This window comes from Aquarana catesbeiana, linkage group LG08, assembly GCF_042186555.1.
Source record: "Aquarana catesbeiana isolate 2022-GZ linkage group LG08, ASM4218655v1, whole genome shotgun sequence".
NCBI classification, from domain to species: Eukaryota; Metazoa; Chordata; class Amphibia; order Anura; family Ranidae; genus Aquarana; species Aquarana catesbeiana.
This window is the reverse complement of record NC_133331.1, coordinates 77,306,382-77,325,111: the sequence shown is the minus strand read 5'-3', so window position 1 is coordinate 77,325,111 and position 18,730 is coordinate 77,306,382. Positions and strand designations below refer to the sequence as shown.

Sequence of the window (18,730 nt, the reverse complement as noted above, 5' to 3'; positions counted from 1 at the left end):
ATTGGAGTCCAACCGAGTTACAAAGGTTCCGCCAGACGGGGAACCAGTCGTGGTCGGAGGTAAAGGGGAAGCAGTTGCCACTGAGGGACCATCCAATTTATTACCAGAGACTACTGTGAGTAAGCTTGAAGAAGTACTAGAGCAGTCTTCTCACCAGCTGGGGACAGTGAAGAAGTGGGAAAGCTTCAGCAAGTGCCAAGCCAGGAACCCAGTGGGTTAGTGGGGGTGACGCTTGAGAAGTATACAGCGGGTTAGCTGTGGAAGAGCTCAGGGGATCCAGCGGGCGGCTGGGATCTGCAAGTCTCGTGAGAGACTGGGAGCTCAGTGATTGAAGACCTACAGTGGGAAACTGTGAGATAAGCGAAGAACTGTACTCCGTTGACAATTTCTGTGTGTGAAGATCTTTGGAAACTGTTAAAAGCTTAGTTGCCATAGGAGACCGCGGTCCTACCAATACAGAAGTTGTATCCGACTGGAGGCTTTGAACTGTATATCTGTCTGCCTATTGTGTCTCGGAGTCTGCTAACTGTCATTGCATTGTCATTGCATCTACCTAAGGGTGTCCTGGCCCTAACCCTCTCTCCCATAGTTCTTGTTAAGAGACAATAAATCTCTTTATTTGCATTCAAAAAGTGACTGGCACCCATCATTTCATCTTGCATTACACCCACCATGCCTGTTAACCCACTCTACGAAGATGGATGTCAGCTCTCCCTGACTCTGGAGGTCACCATCAGGCCTCTAGAGGTCCAGGAGGTCACTACAGTTATAAGTGTTGTACAGTCGCCTTAACCATTTCTGCCCCGGAAGGATTTCTCCCTTAATGACCAGGCCATTTTTTGCGATTCGGAACTGCGTCGCTTTAACTGACAATTGCGCATTAGTGCAACGTTGTACCCAAACAAAATTTATGTCCTTTTTTCCCACAAATAGAGCTTTCTTTTGGTGGTATTTGATCACCTCTACAGTTTTTATTTTTTGCGCTATAAACAAAAAAAAGAGCAACAATTTTGAAAAAAAAAAAAAAAAAAACAATATTCTTTACTTTTTGCTATAATAAATAAATAAAAAAAACATAAAAATAAATTTCTTCATTAGTTTAGGCCAATATGTATTCTCCTACATATTTTTGGTAAAAAAAAATCCCAAAAAGCGTTTATTGATTGGTTTGCGCAAAAGGGGAAAGGATTTATGGCATTTTTATTATGAGTTTTTTTTTTTTTTTTACTAGTAATGGTGGTGATGAGCAATTTTTAGTGCGACCACGACATTGCAGTGGACAGATCGGACACTTTTAACACTTTTTTGGGACCAGTGACATTTATACAGCGATCAGTGCTGTAAAAATGCACTGATTACTGTAAAAAGGACACTGGCAGGGAAGGGGTTAACACTAGGGGGCGATCAAGGAGTTAAGTATTCCCTAGGGAGTTTTTTTTTTTTTTTTAACTGTGGGGGGAGTGGACTGACTGGGAGAAGAGAGAGATCGCTGTTCTTGATCACTAGGAACAGACGATCTCTCTCTACTCCCCTGTCAGAACGGGGATCTGTTTACATTGGCAAGTGGTTAAAGTGGTTGTAAAGTCAGAAGGTTTTTTATCTTAATGCATTCTATATGTAGCGCTGGTAGATTTTCAATCTACCGCTTATAGGTAAATTTAGTGGGTTATCTGTTTCATACATAGTCAGATTTAGCCTCTGTTTCAGTTTGTCTGTGTGCATGTAGTTTCACACTGTGCCTGTGGATGTTGTTGTCACCATGGGTCGGTGTTGGAAAAGCAACACGTTGAAGCGTATGAGTGCTCTTCTGTCCCGGAGATAACTCGGCGGAGGTGGTCCTCCGAGTTGCATTCTGGGAGAGGATATTTATGGGACAGACGCCATGTTTTAAGGTATGTGTTAGGAGTACTACCGCGTGGTCCTCCGACCGGGAGGACCATGTTGCTGCAGCGTGTGGGTGGGCCCAGAAGCTTGTCTGGGGCCTACCACAGCGGCAAGGGAATGGTCCTGGGCTGTCTGTCCTACGGGAAGAAGCTGGACAACTGAGAAGATCCCAGGGGAGGACCCGTCATGGAAGGATCATGCAGAGTGCTGGTCTGGAGAGGGGCCTGGTGACTCAGTTGGAGGACGCATCCTAAAGTTAACCTACCGCATAGTACTGCCGGGTCGGCTTAAAGGTTCTAGTGCTGTGTTTGCTATCCATCGTAAACCATTACATCCTGTGGCAGAGGATCGTACGGGTTTCTATTCCATTGAAGTCTGTGGCAGAGACTTTTGTTCGTGCTGCGTACCGGCTGCTAGGTTAGTGAGAGAAACCTATCCAGGCGGGCAAAGATTCAACTCCAAAAAGAAAGTACATTCATCTACAAGATTCCAATTTCTAATACTACATCAAGAAAAGGTATTTGAACTTCCCTGCAACTCTTCTTCTACCTCTTTCCTGCTACTTCCTTCAGTTACTCTTTATTAAAGCATTGGAAAAGATACTCAAGTGTCTGGTGCCTACATTGTCTGGTATTAAGCTCAACGGGACCCTAGACCCGGTTCTGGTGAAATTGAGGTAACAGAGGTGACGGTAACAGCCCGCTTTAAACCAGCAGCTCCACCGTGAGTTATTGCTACATGTGGGGGGCGTCGTCCGGGATTGTTAGCCGTCAACCTCCCGCAACCCTGAGAAGTATTTCACCGGGAGTTTATGTTAAAGGAAGTTTCTGGACTTTGTCACTTTTGCCAGGAGGAGAAGGGGTTAAATTGCAGGACTTTATTTCTGACTGCGTAGGCTGCGGGTGAGAAGTAAAAGCCCAGGAGCTACGTGATCAGAAGAACAAGTGGGAGGAGCCTAACCTACTTGTTGCCGCGTGGGACACGTGTGTGTGTGTTTGGCGCCAAAGGAAAAGAGAAGCCTCGTGATCGTGCTGAGAGGATCAGAGTGCAGCCATATCTTCTTTTCCATTGGTACCGTCAACTATGGGATCTAAGATGTTCCCTACAAGTACCGCTGCGGGTGCTATGCTGACCGGAACCCTGCTGACAGATACCGGCATTCGTTTGATGCCACAGGGGCGATTTGTGTTATACACTGTTGGAGATATCGAAGGGCTGGGCATGCTTTGCCACAAGTGTGAAGGACTGGCCATACATCTCCGTCCATTTGTCCGATGTTTACAGTGCGGAGAATATTTGTTCACAGTGGAGCAACCTACCATGTCGCCCCGTGCTTATCGTGTGGATTGGGCTACAGGAATTGCCACAGTGGAAACTACTGCCATTGCTGCTGGAGAGCAACAGGCCGTGATCTCGTCTGCTAACGTGAGTGCTTCCGAGGAAGATGTTGCTGTTACCGCTTCCTCAGCGGACATTACCTTTATTTCCACGTCTACTACACCTATCCCCGTTGCACCTGCTCCAAGGAAGGTGGGATATGTGAAGGCTTCCCGCGGCCGTGGTTGAGGCCTACCCCAGAGACTACCCGAACCGGAGCCGGAGAAATACATGGATCTGGAGAAGTCCACGTCAGGAGCGGGTGAGAGATCAAAGGGGAACATGTCTGGGACTCTGTAAATATTTGCCAGCAGAAGAGTTGAGCGACTTGGAGATAGAATCTATGTCAGATCTTTCCGGTGATGATGATTTGTTTGAAACAATGTCACAGGAACTATTGTGGGCCCATGGTGAAGATGTTGCTTCTGTTTTAACCTTCTCAGAGTGGACAGCCCTGGATTCTAAGGGGACATCGCCTTGTGTGGAGCCGCACAGTACTACCAAAGAGACATTGTCTAAAGTTGCTAGTTTGCTTTCGACACCCGTCGGATCTATGGTGAGTAAATCACCGAATTCTTGTGTGCCTCCTGGTTTGGGGAAAAATAGACCTTTGCCTAAACTTGTCTGCTTACAGAGAGTGCTCATCAAACGAGCTGCCACAGAATATGGTCTGGTATTTCCCTATATTACTCAGGAAATTATGCAGGAAATTGAGGCCAACCGGGAACAGTGGTACAGTGAAGCTGTTTGGGACTAATTGTCTGTGCCAAAACCTTTCCAGAGAGCTGGGTATTCTGTTGCCATGGATGAACGCTTCAATGGATGTTTCCTACATTGGAACTATGGTCGGCACATCTATGCTGACAAAATGGTCATTTGCAGACCTGGAAAAGATGATGTTGTGTACTTTATCACTACCCTGGATAAACTAGGAAAGAAACTGACATTGCCAGATCCCCGATTTTATTGGTGATTATGAAAAGGAACTTTGGTGTGTGTAGTTAGAAAGTGTCAGTGTCTAGAGATCTCTGTGGTCAAGAGATAATATTCATCCTAGCGTTTTCAACTCCAAAGACTCTTCGCTAGCTGGATTTTCTTTAATGAAAGGATGTAATTCACTCAAAGATAGGGATGGACTTTTTAAGTTACTTTAGTTTATTTCCATTAAAAGGAAAATATGTGGGAAGAGAGTGTTATTCTTTTCTGGAATGAGGCTTTGCTCCTAAACTGTTTAGTGATGATACTGTACATATCTAGTGTGTGTTTAACTTTGTTTTTTTTTCAGGAACAATTGGATCGCCTATCAAGCGGTTAGGCTTTTCAGCTAGATAGATAGTGGGGCTTGTGACTGTTCTAATGTGATTTCTTTTGCGGATGTGAACATGTTGTTGTATAAATGTTGAAACTGTAATACTTCTTTACTGTCTTTTCTTCTCCCTCATCCAAGTTCTAAGTTCAAATACCTACTCTCAGGCTTAGGAGTTATTTTGACAGACGTTGAGGACAACGTCTATTGTAGTGGGGGGAGTATGTAGCGCTGGTAGATTTTCAATCTACCGCTTATAGGTAAATTTAGTGGGTTATCTGTTTCATACATAGTCAGATTTAGCCTCTGTTCCAGTTTGGCTGTGTTGCATGTAGCTGCACACTGTGCCTGTGGGTGTCGTTGTCGCCATGGGTCGGTGTTGGAAAAGCAACACTTTGAAGCATATGAGTGCTCTTCTGTCCCAGAGATAACTCGGCCGAGGTGGTCCTCCGAGTTGCATTCTGGGAGAGGGTATTTATGGGACAGACACCATGTTTTAGGGTCTTTCTTTCCACCTGCTGGCCCTCCTGGCCGACAGGTATGTGTTAGGAGTACTACCGCGTGGTCCTCCGACCGGGAGGACCACGTTGCTGCAGCGTGTGGGTGGGCCCAGAAGCCTGTCTGGGGCCTACCACAGCGGCAAGGGAATGGTCCAGGGCTGTCTGTCCTACGGGAAGAATCCCAGGGGAGGACCCGTCATGGAAGGATCATGCAGAGTGCTGGTCTGGAGAGGGGCCTGGTGACTCAGTTGGAGGACGCATCCTAAAGTTAACCTACCGCATAGTACTGCCGGGTCGGCTTAAAGGTTCTAGTGCTGTGTTTGCTATCCATCATAAACCATTACATCCTGTGGCAGAGGATCGTACGGGTTTCTATTCCATTGAAGTCTGTGGCAGAGACTTTTGTTCGTGCTGCGTACCGGCTGCTAGGTTAGTGAGAGAAACCTATCCGGGCGGGCAAAGATTCAACTCCAAAAGGAAAGTACATTCATCTACAAGATTCCAATTTCTAATACTACATCAAGAAAAGGTATTTGAACTTCCCTGCAACTCTTCTTCTACCTCTTTCCTGCTACTTCCTTCAGTTACTCTTTATTAAAGCATTGGAAAAGATACTCAAGTGTCTGGTGCCTACATTGTCTGGTATTAAGCTCAACGGGACCCTAGACCCGGTTCTGGTGAAATTGAAGTAACATAGGTGACGGTAAGGGCTCTTTCTCACGGGGCGGATCAGTGATGATCCGCCCCGTGAATATCCGCTTGCTCAGCGGGGATCACTCCGCCGATCCCCGCTGAGCAGGAAGGTGACAGGTGCATCGCTGCACACTGTGCAGCGATGCACCTGTCAGAGCGCCGCTCTCCCCTATGGGGGGATCGGATGATGACGGACTGTAGTGTCCGTCGTCACCCGATCCGATCACGGATGGAAAAGTAGGTTTTTCCTCCGTTACACTTTTCGGATCGGAGCGGGTCGGATGTCAGCGGACATGTCACCGCTGACATCCAACGCTCCATAGAAATTCATGTATGTCCGTTTTTCATCTGAAAACGGAAGGATGAAAAACGGACATATGGATCGTTAGTGTGAAAGAGGCTTAACAGCCCGCTTTAAACCAGCAGCTCCACCGTGAGTTATTGCTACATATGTATTAAGGTAAAAATTTTAGTTATCATTGAGATGTTTAACAGAATTATTTTATGTGATGTTTTACATTTTTATATGGTTAATGTTCCTAATTTTCATGACAGCAGGTCATATACAGATTTGTAAGTTTCCACTATCTATATGTTAGACAGTATAAATAGCATTCTAGCTTAACAAATGCTGAGATAAAATTAATCCCTAGGAAAGCTACTTGTAGAATATATTGTTTTTAATCTCTACTGACCTATAGACTTGCACTGAGAGTGGAGCAGTATAACACAATCACTGTGCTAAATAGACCACTCATTCCACACTCAACCAATATACAGGGCAAAAAACAATATAAAACAAAATATAGTCCCAATATGCAAATTAAAACTTAAATGCAAGTTGCGGTGCTTCTATGGACCTCCTGTAATAAAATAAAGTGCCAATGCTACAAAGCACTTTGTATGTCCATAAGAAGCACCGGCACTTTATTTTATCATGGGAGGTCCATAGAAGCACCTTCACTTTAATTGAAGTTTCAATTTGCATATTGGCACTCACTAATGGATTTACTATATTTTGTCTTATATTGTTTTTTGCACTTTATATTGGTTGAGTGTGGAATGTGTAGTCTATTAGAGTTTTACAAAGTTTATGCTTGTGTTGGCACATGAGACTGCATCTTTCACATACTTATAATAATGACATATATTCACATATCCAAAGGTACAGAGCATTTGTTTATATACACTGTGCTAAATAATCTTTTTTTTTTTTTTTTTTTACCGCAAGTACAATTACTAATGTAAAACATTAGCACGCATTGATAGCCATATTTATGTTAAAATAATAATGTTCATGTGCACATATACCTGTCATTGTTTAAAAAAAAAAAAGAAGTAAACTGCCATAATAAAGACCACATAGGTTTATATGCACCAGGGTACTCACATAACCAAGTCTCACCATTTGCAGAGAAAGTGGAAAGCTGAGTGGCCCGCTCCTGCCTCCTTTAGCCGAATGTGGCCACCCATTCTTTTTTAAGACCAGCTGTGCTAGAGAGTCAATGTTTTTATAATTTAAAACCTGCTATAACTCATTCCATAATAATTCAATGTAATTTCTTTTGCTGCCAGCAGTATCTGCTTGTGAATATAGCTTCTAAGCTTTGTCACTGAAAGTAATAGACAAATATGTTATACAGTGGAACCTTGGATTACGAGCATAATCCGTTCCAGGAGAATGCTTGCAATCCAAAGCACTCGCATATCAAAGCGAGTTTCCCTATAGAAGTCAATGGAAACTAAGATAATTTGTTCCACATTGACTTCTATTGCATGCAATACTGCATGTGACCAGAGGTGTGGGGGCACCAGAGAGCCTCGGAAATACTTGGGGACAGCTTGGCTGAACTTGGAAACCCTCAGAAAGGCTCGGAAACACTCTGGAACAGAGTATTTCTGAAAGGCTCTGAACCGTTTCAAGTGTCACCGGCGCCCCCGCACCTGTGGGCAAATGCGGTACTGCACACCACATTAGCTTGAATTCTGCTCGTTTTGTGAGACAACACTTGTAAACCGAGTCAGGATTTTATAAAAAGTTGCTTGTCTTTCAAAACGCTTGTTAACCACGTTACTCATTAACCAAGGTTCCACTGTATACCTTGTCTTTGAATTATCTTGTTTCCTATGTCATCAATACACACTACAACAACTGCTGTACTCATAAACCAGGATAAGTTATCTGTTGACAATAGTAGGTGATAAGTTGTAAAGGATGATCCAAATGTCAATACATTTTTTTCTATAATGACATGCACTCTTAAAATCTCAAGCATGTGGTAATAATTTAAGAATGGATGTGCGAAAGGAGGCAGAAACCCTGACATCAATCTTACTGTTGAATATATGATAATGGTTAACTGAAAGGATCTGGCCTTGCTAATGGACCCATTTAGACAAGAGTGTCTGCTGAAACCCATAGAAATAACATTCATAGAAAATAAATCGTACACATTTGTGAATGGTTGTCTATATGTTGTTGTTCCAGCTTACTCGTGTCAGAGACTCTTCATTTGTATTGAAGCCAGAGGGTAATTCAACCTGAACCAGAACCATGTTTGATGCATTGCGGGGCCCTGTGTACCTGTAGGAATGTAAACATATTCTTTTAAAAATGAAAGAATAGAAAGAATGCAAAGCAATTAGAGAAAAAAAGAGCACAACGAAGGCCTGCAGATCTTTCTTTTTTGTTCAAATATTTTATAAAAATGAAGACAAAACAAAGTCACAATGAAATTTTGTGGCTTAAAAAAAATCGGTTTTGAGTCAAGAATAAGAACAATCAAAGCATCAGTAGAACATGGTGCAACAATCACATTAAGGATAGTTTGTTTAAAATTCGTTAGACAAGTGATTCCCCAATTATTGAAGTAAGTCCAGGTAATACTTAAAAAACATAACTGGGTATAACAGTGGTATGCCTGGGTGTGTGGTTAAGAAGGACTTAACATGGATGCCCCAATTCCTAAGTTTCAGGAAGGGCAAAGAGTGTGTGGGAAATGTCAACTAGGGGGATGATTGGAGTTGAGATGTGTAATGGCTTCAGTAAACCATAAGAGAGAAGGAGACATGTTAAGAAGTATTGGGTTAAAAGGAAAAGAGCATAGCTGGAGAAAAGTGGGAAGGTAGAAGAAGGAATTAGGTAGGAGGTGAGTATCCCCCGGGGGGGGGGGGGACTTGGGACGTATGGGGGGGATATTTGCTCTATGTGTGTATATAGGAGAAATTATGGAAGTAAAAAAGTAAAAGTGTACTATCAAAGTTGGAGGGTAAATAGTTTTCAACGCAAGGGTTCCAAAGTTTCTCATATTTAGGGATCCTATACAGCAACACAGCTTCTATTTTGGCATGAATCATAGCTTGTGTGACCCTATTTTGGGCTACTAGTACACAGAGGGTGGGGGTTTTCTAGGCTGACCTGCAGATTTTTCATGTTAAAATAGCAACCCTTGCCAAACAGCGCAATGTATGTTTGAAACGTGTATATACACAGTATCTCACAAAAGTGAGTACACCCCTCACATTTTTTAAAATATTTTATTATATCTTTTCATGTGACAACACTGAAGAAATTACACTTTTCTACAATGTAAAGTAGTGAGTGTACAGCTTGTATAACAGTGTAAATTTTCTGTCCCCTCAAAATAACTCAACACACAGCCATTAATGTCTAAACTACTGGCAACAAAAGTGAGTACACCCCTAAGTGAAAATGTCCAAATTGGACCCAAAGTGTCAATATTTTGTGTGGCCACCATTATTTTCCAGCACTGCCGTAACCTGTTTGGGCATGGAGTTCACCAGAGCTTCACAGGATGCCACTGGAGTCCTCTTCCAGTCCTCCATGATGACATCACGGATGTTAGAGACCTTGCGCTCCTCCACCTTTCGTTTGAGGATGCCCCACAGATTTGCACATTTGCAAATAAATGCGTAAGCTGCAGCGGCCATGGCACACCAATGTACTGCAGCCCTAATTCTATAAATTTTGATTGACTCCAAGTTGCAGCACATATATAATAATGGATAGATTAAGGTCAGCTATGCCTGGAGGGAGCCCACACCTTCTTAAAAGGTACAGTGAGGCACTGGTCACCCAGCAAAAGCACAATGGCAGTGAAGGTATCAAATGCATCCTCACACTAATTCACCAACTATACAAAAAATGGCAACCACCCCAACCTATAATTAGCCTTTGCAGCAAGGAGCACAAGGAAGGGCAACTTGGTCTCCCAACTTGTAGACTCAAATGGTATAGAGTTAGGACTGCAGTACACGGGGATGCTGTGACGTGGCTGGTGCAGCTTACACATATATTTGCAAATGTGTGCAAACTAAACCCCTTGTTTTTAACATGAACTGTTAGAAAGGGTCAATTCAGTTTGTTGAAAGCTGACTGGTAAGTGAGCTGGGAATATTTTTTTTTTTTTACATGCATTGCCCTTCCATATGCTCCTTGCTGCAAATGCTAATTATAGGTTGGAGTGGTTGCCATGTGTTTGTATAGGCACATCCTGTGAGCACATGACTTTCTTTAAAACTGTAGTATATCCTCCCAGCCGTTCTCAATGCAGCCTACAATCTCTGTCAAATGTCACTCAACATGCAATACAATTCTCCATGCTACTCTATACACAACACCCTCCAACATACACCATACATATAATCTGCCTTGGAATACCCTTCTCCCAGGAGACAGCCTGCTGCTTGGATCAGGGCTGAGAGCTCTTGAGAGGCAGGGTGCTGTAATGTTTTGAGGAAGCTATGTACAACACCCTTCTGCTGCTGACCTCCTCCAGTCCCTTGCAGCTACTTCTTGTCCACAAGCATGCACTCCAGGAGAAGATGCATGTCATTGCCCAGGACTGGTTCCCTGATGTTGACAGTGGTGGACCATGCTTGAGCAATGGGTATCAGCATGGACACTTTTAGTGTCCATTAGAAGCGCATTTAATGCAGTGACAATTCAAAAGAGAACGAGTTAAGAAGATGCACAAGAAAGCATTGTCACACCATATAAAGAAGCATAAACAAGGAACTGATGACCAGGTATTTTTTGAAAGGAAGCTGAAGATTTACAATGATTAAAGTGTTACTAAATCCAGGACCCTACAATCATTATATCTGGTCTCACACTGTACACAGAACATGGAAATACAAGTTTTAGTAACTATAAACTGCTAAATACCATTTCTCATCAGCAGTATATAGCAGTCTTGTGACTTCCATCAGTGTCTGCTTAAAGCTTGTAGGAAGAGTTTTTATTCTCCCATGATCGTCCTATGAGGATGCAGGACCCCTGACCCTCTGTCTGGACAGTGCTGATTGGCCCTGTGCTAATCACATGCACTCTCCCAAGAAAAAACTCTCTGGCAATACACACCAAACTGAGCATGTGCAGCCTGTCCCTCAGCCTCTGTTCTATCAGGAGGTAGATTGGGGACAGTGGAAGAAGGGGAGGATGAGAGGAGACAGAATCAAACAGCCTTTTTACACAATGCAGAGGATTAACCCCTTAGGTTCCACAGAGTATAACAAGCATGTTTTACTGCATATACAGACTTTTTTTTTACTGCTGTGCTGTGTGTTTAGTAACACTTAAAAAATGACTTTTGAAACTACATTAACTTGCTCATTATATGATATTTTGGAAACTGGGTTTAGATACACTTTAAATATTAAGGAGATAAGTTACACTTAGAGCAATCTGGTGATTTTACTTTCTTTGTAGTGCCAAACTAAAAAACACAACAGGATTAGTCTTACTCACCGTACAGATATGTCATAATGTAAATTAGGTTTAGCTTGGTCCTGCACCTTTACCACAGTGACATTCACCTTGATATCAAAAGCTGATCTGGCTTCAGCTTTATATACGTTGTACTTCAAAGATGTCTGTTTTTTAAAAAAAATAGAAAGCTGGGTTAAAGGAAACCAGAATCCTAGCAAGAATAAGACCCCTTTATCAGCTCACAGAGCCCCTGCAGATCGTAGCAAAGTGGACGGATGACACACCCACCATATCCGCTTGTTTTTTGCAGAGCGGACACGGACAGAGCCTGTTCTGCTCTATGGGTGGCTGGGAGTAAAAAGACTCTGCTGTCCATTGACACCTAACTACCATCCAATTCACCGAAACGGAAATCCACAGAACCCCTTCCATTTTTTTTTATCGGACACAGAGGTAGGTGGGCATAAACAGATATGCAGTGCCTTGAAAAAGTATTCATACCCCAAGAAATTTTCCACATTTTGTCATGTTACAACCAAAAACGTAAATGTATTTTATTGGGATTTTATGTGATTGACCAACACAAAGTGTCACATAATTGTGAAGTGGAAGGAAAATGATAAATGGTTTTCAAAGAACCACCTTTTGCTGCGATTACAGCTGAAAGTCATTTTGGGGAAGTCTCTACCAGCTTTGCACATCTAGAGAGTGACATTTTTGCCCATTCTTCCTTGCAAAATAGCTCAAGCTCTGTCAGATTGGATGGAGAGTGTCTGTGAACAGCAATTTTCAAGTCTTGTCACAGATTCTCAATTGGATTTAGGTTTGGACTTTGACTGGGACATTCTAACACATGAATATGCTTTGATCTAAACCATTCCATTGTAGCTCTGGCTGTATGTTTGGGGTTGTTGTCCTGATGGAAGGTGAACCTCCGTCCCAGTCTCAAGTCTTTTGCAGACTGCAACAGGTTTTCTTCTAAGATTGGCTCCATCCATCTTCCCATTAACTCTGACCAGCTTCCCTGTCCCTGCTGAAGAAAAGCATGGTGTTCAGGGTGATGTGCAGTGTTAGTTTTCTTTTTGGTCTCATCTAACCAGAGCACCTTCTTCCACGTTTGCTGTGTCCCCCACATGACTTCTCACAAACTGGACTTCTTATGGCTTTCTTTCAACAATGGCTTTTTTCTTGCCACTCTTCCATAAAGGCCAGATTTGTGGAGTGCACAACTAATAGTTGCCCTGTGGACAGATTCTTCCACCTGAGCTGTGGATCTCTGCAGCTCCTCCAGAGTTACCATGGGCCTCTTGGCTGCTTCTCTGATTAATGCTCTCCCTTAGACATGTGCAATTCATTTAGTTCCGAATTAGTTTAACGAATTTTGACAAATTCTTCAATTTCCTAAACATCGGAAATTCCAAATTTCGGAAATTGGAAAATTCGGAAATTAGAAATTCAGAAATTCGAAAATTTCAGAAATTCGAAAATGCGAATTCGGAAATGCGAAAATGCGAATTTGGAAATTCGAAAATGCAAATTGGGAAATTCGGAAGTTCGGAAATTTGAAATGAGGAAATTTGAAAATAAGAATGAAAATCTGAAAATTCAAATGAATGAAAATCAGAAAATCTGAAATAACTAATAATAACTATTAAATTATAGGTATTGGAATTTCCTTTCAAATTTGGCTGTTAGTGAACGTAATGAGTATGAATTTATCCGAAGTTACGAATTATCTGAAATGAAATGCCATATCTAAACGAATGGAACGTAACGATCTAATAATAATAAATAACAATAATAATAAAACCTTTTTATTATTTATTATTAATTTGTTTCATTCCATTTGTTTAGATGCGGCATTCATTATTTCGGATAATTCGTAACTTCAGATAAAAATAATTTAATAGTTAGTTATTATTAATTATTATTTCAAGTTTTACTGTTTTTCTTTCTTTTTTTCAGATTTTCGAATTTTCGAATTTTCGAATTTCCGAATTTTCGAATTCCGAAAATTCGGAAATTCAGAAATTCAGAAATTCGAATATCCAAAAATTCAAAATTCGGAAATTTCAAAATCTGAATTTTTGGATTTCTGAATTTCCGAACTTACAAAAAAAGCAAAAAAACAAATGAAACGAAAACAAACTAATTTCTTGTCAGTGCACATGTCTACTCTCCTTGCCCGATCTATCAGTTTAGGTGGACAGTCATGTCTTGGTAGGTTTGCAGTTGTGCCATACTCTTTCCATTTTCGGATGATGGATTGAACAGTGCTCCGTGAGATGTAAAAAGCTTGGGATATTTTTTTTAATAACCTAACCCTGCTTTAAACTTCTCCACAACTTTATCCCTGGCCTGTCTGGTGTGTTCCTTGGCCTTCATGATGCTGTTTGTTCACTAACAAACCTCTGAGGGCTTCACAGAACAGCTGTATTTATACGGAGATTAAAATACACACAGAAGGACTCTATTTACTAATTAGGTGACTTCTGAAGACAATTGGTTCCACTAGATTTAAGTTAGGGGTATCAGAGAAAAGGGGGCTGAATACAAATGCATGCAACACTTTTCAGATATTTATCTGTAAAAAAATTGGAAAACCATTTATTTTCACAATTATGTGACACTTCGTGCTGGTCTATCATATAGTCTATCACATAAAATCCCAATAAAATACATTTATGTTTTTGGTTGTAACATGACAAATACTTGAATGAAGTATTTTTTCAAGGCACTGTAAGTCCATTTACACCCACCTGTCCATTGGGATGAATGGACCATCCGGTCAGGTTCACCTGAAAAACTGACAGGCAGGCCTGACTGGATCTCGCATGTGAAAGGGGCCTAAGAGTTTCTATTTTGTTATTTAGATTTCAATAATGATTTAAAATAATACAGTTTTATAATTATTCATTATTGATCATAAATCATAAAATGTCATAAATATTCACTATAAGAACTAATTAGATTTGCCAGATTGGAGCTGCTGTATTTAGACAAAAACATACTGTAGAATTTGAATTAGTCAGGTGCACAATAGGAATGATATGATTATTCCTGAGTTTAGTGAACATTACTGAAGTACGGGTGCCAAATTTGAACCCCATTGAAGTCAATGGGAGCCAGACCTTAAAAATGGGGGGCTACCCTTAAACTGCCTGTGAAGTGGCACATCAGCAAGATGTACAGTGGATATAAAAAGTCTACACACCCCTGTTAAAATGTCAGGTTTCTGTGATGTAAAAAATGAGACAAAGATAAATCATTTCAGAACTTTTTTCACCTTTAACGTGACCTATAAACTGTACAACTCAATTGAAAAACAAACTGAAATCTTTTAGGTAGAGGGAAGTAAAAATAAAATAATATGGTTGCATAAGTGTGCACACCCTTACACTAATACTTTGTCGAAGCACCTTTTGATTTTGTTACAGCACTCAGTCTTTATGGGTATGAGTTTATCAGCATGGCACATCTTGACTTGGCAATATTTGCCCACTCTTCTTTGCAAAAACACTCCAAATCTGTCAGATTGTGAGGGCATCTCCTGTGCACAGCCCTCTTCAGATCACCCCACAGATTTGCAATCGGATTCAGGTCTGGGCTCCGGCTGGGCCATTACAAAACTTCAATCTTCTTCTGGTTAACCACTTGCCGACCGCCTAACGACGATATACGTCGGCAGAATGGCCCGGGCAGGCAAAATCACGTACCTGGTACGTGATTGCCTTGCCGCGGGAGGGGGGTCCGACCCCCCCTCCCGGTGCCAGAGGCAGTCGGCTTTGGTCTGGGAGTGTTCAGTAATGAGGGGGAGGCCATCCATTCGTGGCCCCCCCTCGCGTTCGCTCCCAGCCAATCAGAATCTTCCCCTGCCTCTGTATAGTACACAGAGGCAGGGGATGTGACGTCATCTCTCCTCGGTATTTTATGTTTCGGCGCCGAGGAGAGAAGACTGAAATGTGAGTGCACAACACTACACATTCCAGTAGAACATGCCAGGCACACAAAACACCCCCCTTTACCCCCCCCCCCCCCCGACCCCCTCACACTGACACCAAGCAGTTTTTTTTTTTTTCTGATTACTGCATTGGTGTCAGTTTGTGACAGTTAGTGTGGTAGGGCAGTTATTGTTAGCCCCCTTTAGGTCTAGGGTACCCCACTAACCCCCCCTAATAAAGTTTTAACCCCTAGATCACCCCCCGTCACCAGTGTCGCTATGCTTTCATTTTTCTGATCGCTGCATTAGTGTCACTGGTGACGCTAGTTAGTGAGATAAATATTTAGGTTCGCCGTCAGCGTTTTATAGGGACAGGGACCCCCATATACTACCTAATAAATGTTTTAACCCCTTGATTGCCCCCTAGTTAACCCTTTCACCACTGATCACCGTATAACTGTTACGGGTGAAGCTGGTTAGTTTGTTTATTTATTTTTTTTTTTTTTCACAATCGAAGGTTTATTAAAGCTTATGATGTTACAATTAATTGCATACAATACAATTTAGAATGCAAAACAGTTATCTATAATTTAAAGGAATTACATTTGGTATCTGTTGAAATGATTGAGGTATAGAGGGGAGGGGGGGGGTAGGAATAAAGGGTACAGGAGAGGTGGGAGGGAGATTAGGAAGGGGAGAAGAAAGGGGGGGGAGGGAAAGGGGCAGGTATAAGGAGTACAGTAGTAAATAATAATAATAGTAATCTCACTATAGTGAAAGGCGGCATTTGAAAAGTGTGGCAATTAAGTACATAAGGTGATATAGTCATTAACCAACATTAAAGGGAGGCTTAAGTAGTGCTGGATCATAATGTGGTAAGGAGCAATCTTATAATGGAGCAGTAATCAGTTTCTTAAGAGGTATTAGTTAGTGAGTGTGTTAAAAACAGAAGAGTGAACAAATAATAACCATGGTTGCCAGGTACGGATGAAATTCGTGCTATTTTCTTTCTTCATAGCGGCGATCTCTTCCATTTTGTATATATAGTTTATTCTTTCTAACCAATCTTTAATATTTGGAATATGTGTAGTTTTCCAATGGAGGGGTATAAGTGTTTTAGCAGCTAGTAGTAGATGCCTAGAAAGGGATTTTTTGTATCTGCTTATGGAGAGTTCATTTACGTTTATTAGGCAAGTGGCAGCATTAAATTCAATTTTAGAATCTGTTATGATTTTAGTCCATTTTATTACGGTTTCCCAGAAAACCTGTAGGGGTGGGCATTCCCACCAGATGTGCAAAAAAGTTACCGACATCTGTCCCGCAACGTTTATTTTTTATAGTGTCAGGGCACCCACCGTTTATTACTGAATAAAGGTTTAGCCCCCTGATCGCCCGGCGGTGATATGCGTCGCCCCAGGCAGCGTCAGATTAGCGCCAGTACCGCTAACACCCACGCACGCACCGTACACCTCCCTTAGTGGTATAGTATCTGAACGGATCAATATCTGATCCGATCAGATTTATACTAGCGTCCCCAGCAGTTTAGGGTTCCCAAAAACGCAGTGTTAGCGGGATCAGCCCAGATACCTGCTAGCACCTGCGTTTTGCCCCTCCGCCCGGCCCAGCCCAGCCCAGCCAAGTGCAGTATCGATCGATCACTGTCACTTATAAAACACTAAATGCATAACTGCAGCATTCGCAGAGTCAGGCCTGATCCCTGCGATCGCTAACAGTTTTTTTGGTAGCGTTTTGGTGAACTGGCAAGCACCAGCGGCCTAGTACACTCCGGTCGTAGTCAAACCAGCACTGCAGTAACACTTGGTGACGTGGCGAGTCCCATAAGTGCAGTTCAAGCTGGTGAGGTGACAAGCACAAGTAGTGTCCTGCTGCCACCAAGAAGAAGACAAACACAGGCCCGTCATGCCCTTCCTGCTGCATTCGCCAATCCTAATTGGGAACCCACCACTTCTGCAGTGCCCGTACTTCCCCCATTCACATCCCCAACCAAATGCAGTCGGCTGCATGAGAGGCATTTTTATGTCCTACCGAGTACCCCTACCCAACGAACCCCCCCATAAAAGATGTCGTGTCTGCAGCAAGCGCGGATATAGGCGTGACACCCGCTATTATTGTCCCTCCTGTCCTGACAATCCTGGTCTTTGCATTGGTGAATGTTTTGAACGCTACCATTCACTAGTTGAGTATTAGCGTAGGGTACAGCATTGCACAGACTAGGCACACTTTTACAGGGTCTCCCAAGATGCCATCACATTTTGAGAGACCCAAACCTGGAACCATTTACAGTTATAAAAGTTAGATACAAAAAAAAGTGTAAAAAAAAAAAAAAAAAAAGACAAACAAAAATATAAAATAAAAAAAAAAATAGTTGTCGTTTTATTGTTCTCTCTCTCTCTATTCTCTCTATTGTTCTGCTCTTTTTTACTGTATTCTATTCTGCAATGTTTTATAGTTATTATGTTTTATCAAGTTTGCTTTTCAGGTATGCAATTTTTTATACTTTACCGTTTACTGTGTTTTATTGTTAACCATTTTTTTGTCTTCAGGTACGCCATTCACGACTTTGAGTGGTTATACCAGAATGATGCCTGCAGGTTTAGGTATCATCTTGGTATCATTCTTTTCAGCCTGCGGTCGGCTTTCATGTAAAAGCAATCCTAGCGGCTAATTAGCCTCTAGACTGCTTTTACAAGCAGCGGGAGGGAATGCCCCCCCTCCCCCACCGTCTTCCGTGTTTTTCTCTGGCTCTCCTGTCTCAACAGCGAACCTGAGAATGCAGCCGGTGATTCAGCCAGCTGACCAAAGAGCTGATCAGAGATCAGAGTGGCTCCAAACATCTGTATGGCCTAAGAAACCGGAAGCTACGAGCATTTTATGACTTCAATTTCGCCAGATGTAAACAGCGCCATTGGGAAATTGGGGAAGCATTTTATCACACCGATCTTGGTGTGGTCAGATGCTTTGAGGGCAGAGAGAAATCTAGGGTCTAATAGACCCCAATTTTTTCAAAAAAGAGTACCTGTCACTACCTATTGCTATCATAGGGGATATTTACATTCCCTGAGATAACAATAAAAATGATTTAAAAAAAAAATGGCCCCCGAAACTGTGATAGGCAGTGAAGAGTGAAATCAAAAATTTACACCCTTAGAAATCCTGAAGGTGGTGATTGGTTTTCGGGGCCCCGTACGCGGCTAGGCTCCTAAAGAGTCCCACACATGTGGTATCCCCATACTCAGGAGAAGCAGCTAAATGTATTTTGGGGTGCAATTCCACATATG

General features: G+C 42.1%; 1 protein-coding gene across 4 annotated transcripts in view; it reads right to left on the bottom strand.

Moving 5' to 3' along the window:
• LOC141105859 (alpha-2-macroglobulin-like protein 1) overlaps positions 1-18,730 on the bottom strand; it is a 236,430-nt gene that overhangs the window by 15,787 nt on the left and 201,913 nt on the right. For 3 of the 4 annotated variants that reach the window (XM_073596004.1, XM_073596005.1, XM_073596003.1), the window contains 2 exons: positions 11,531-11,655; positions 8,254-8,344 (listed from right to left, as the gene is read on the bottom strand). In XM_073596004.1, coding sequence (XP_073452105.1) covers positions 8,254-8,344; positions 11,531-11,655 — 216 coding nt within the window. Of the gene's footprint in view, positions 1-8,211; positions 8,345-11,530; positions 11,656-18,730 lie in introns of all 4 variants that reach the window. The other variant, XR_012235667.1, reaches the window with a different exon arrangement.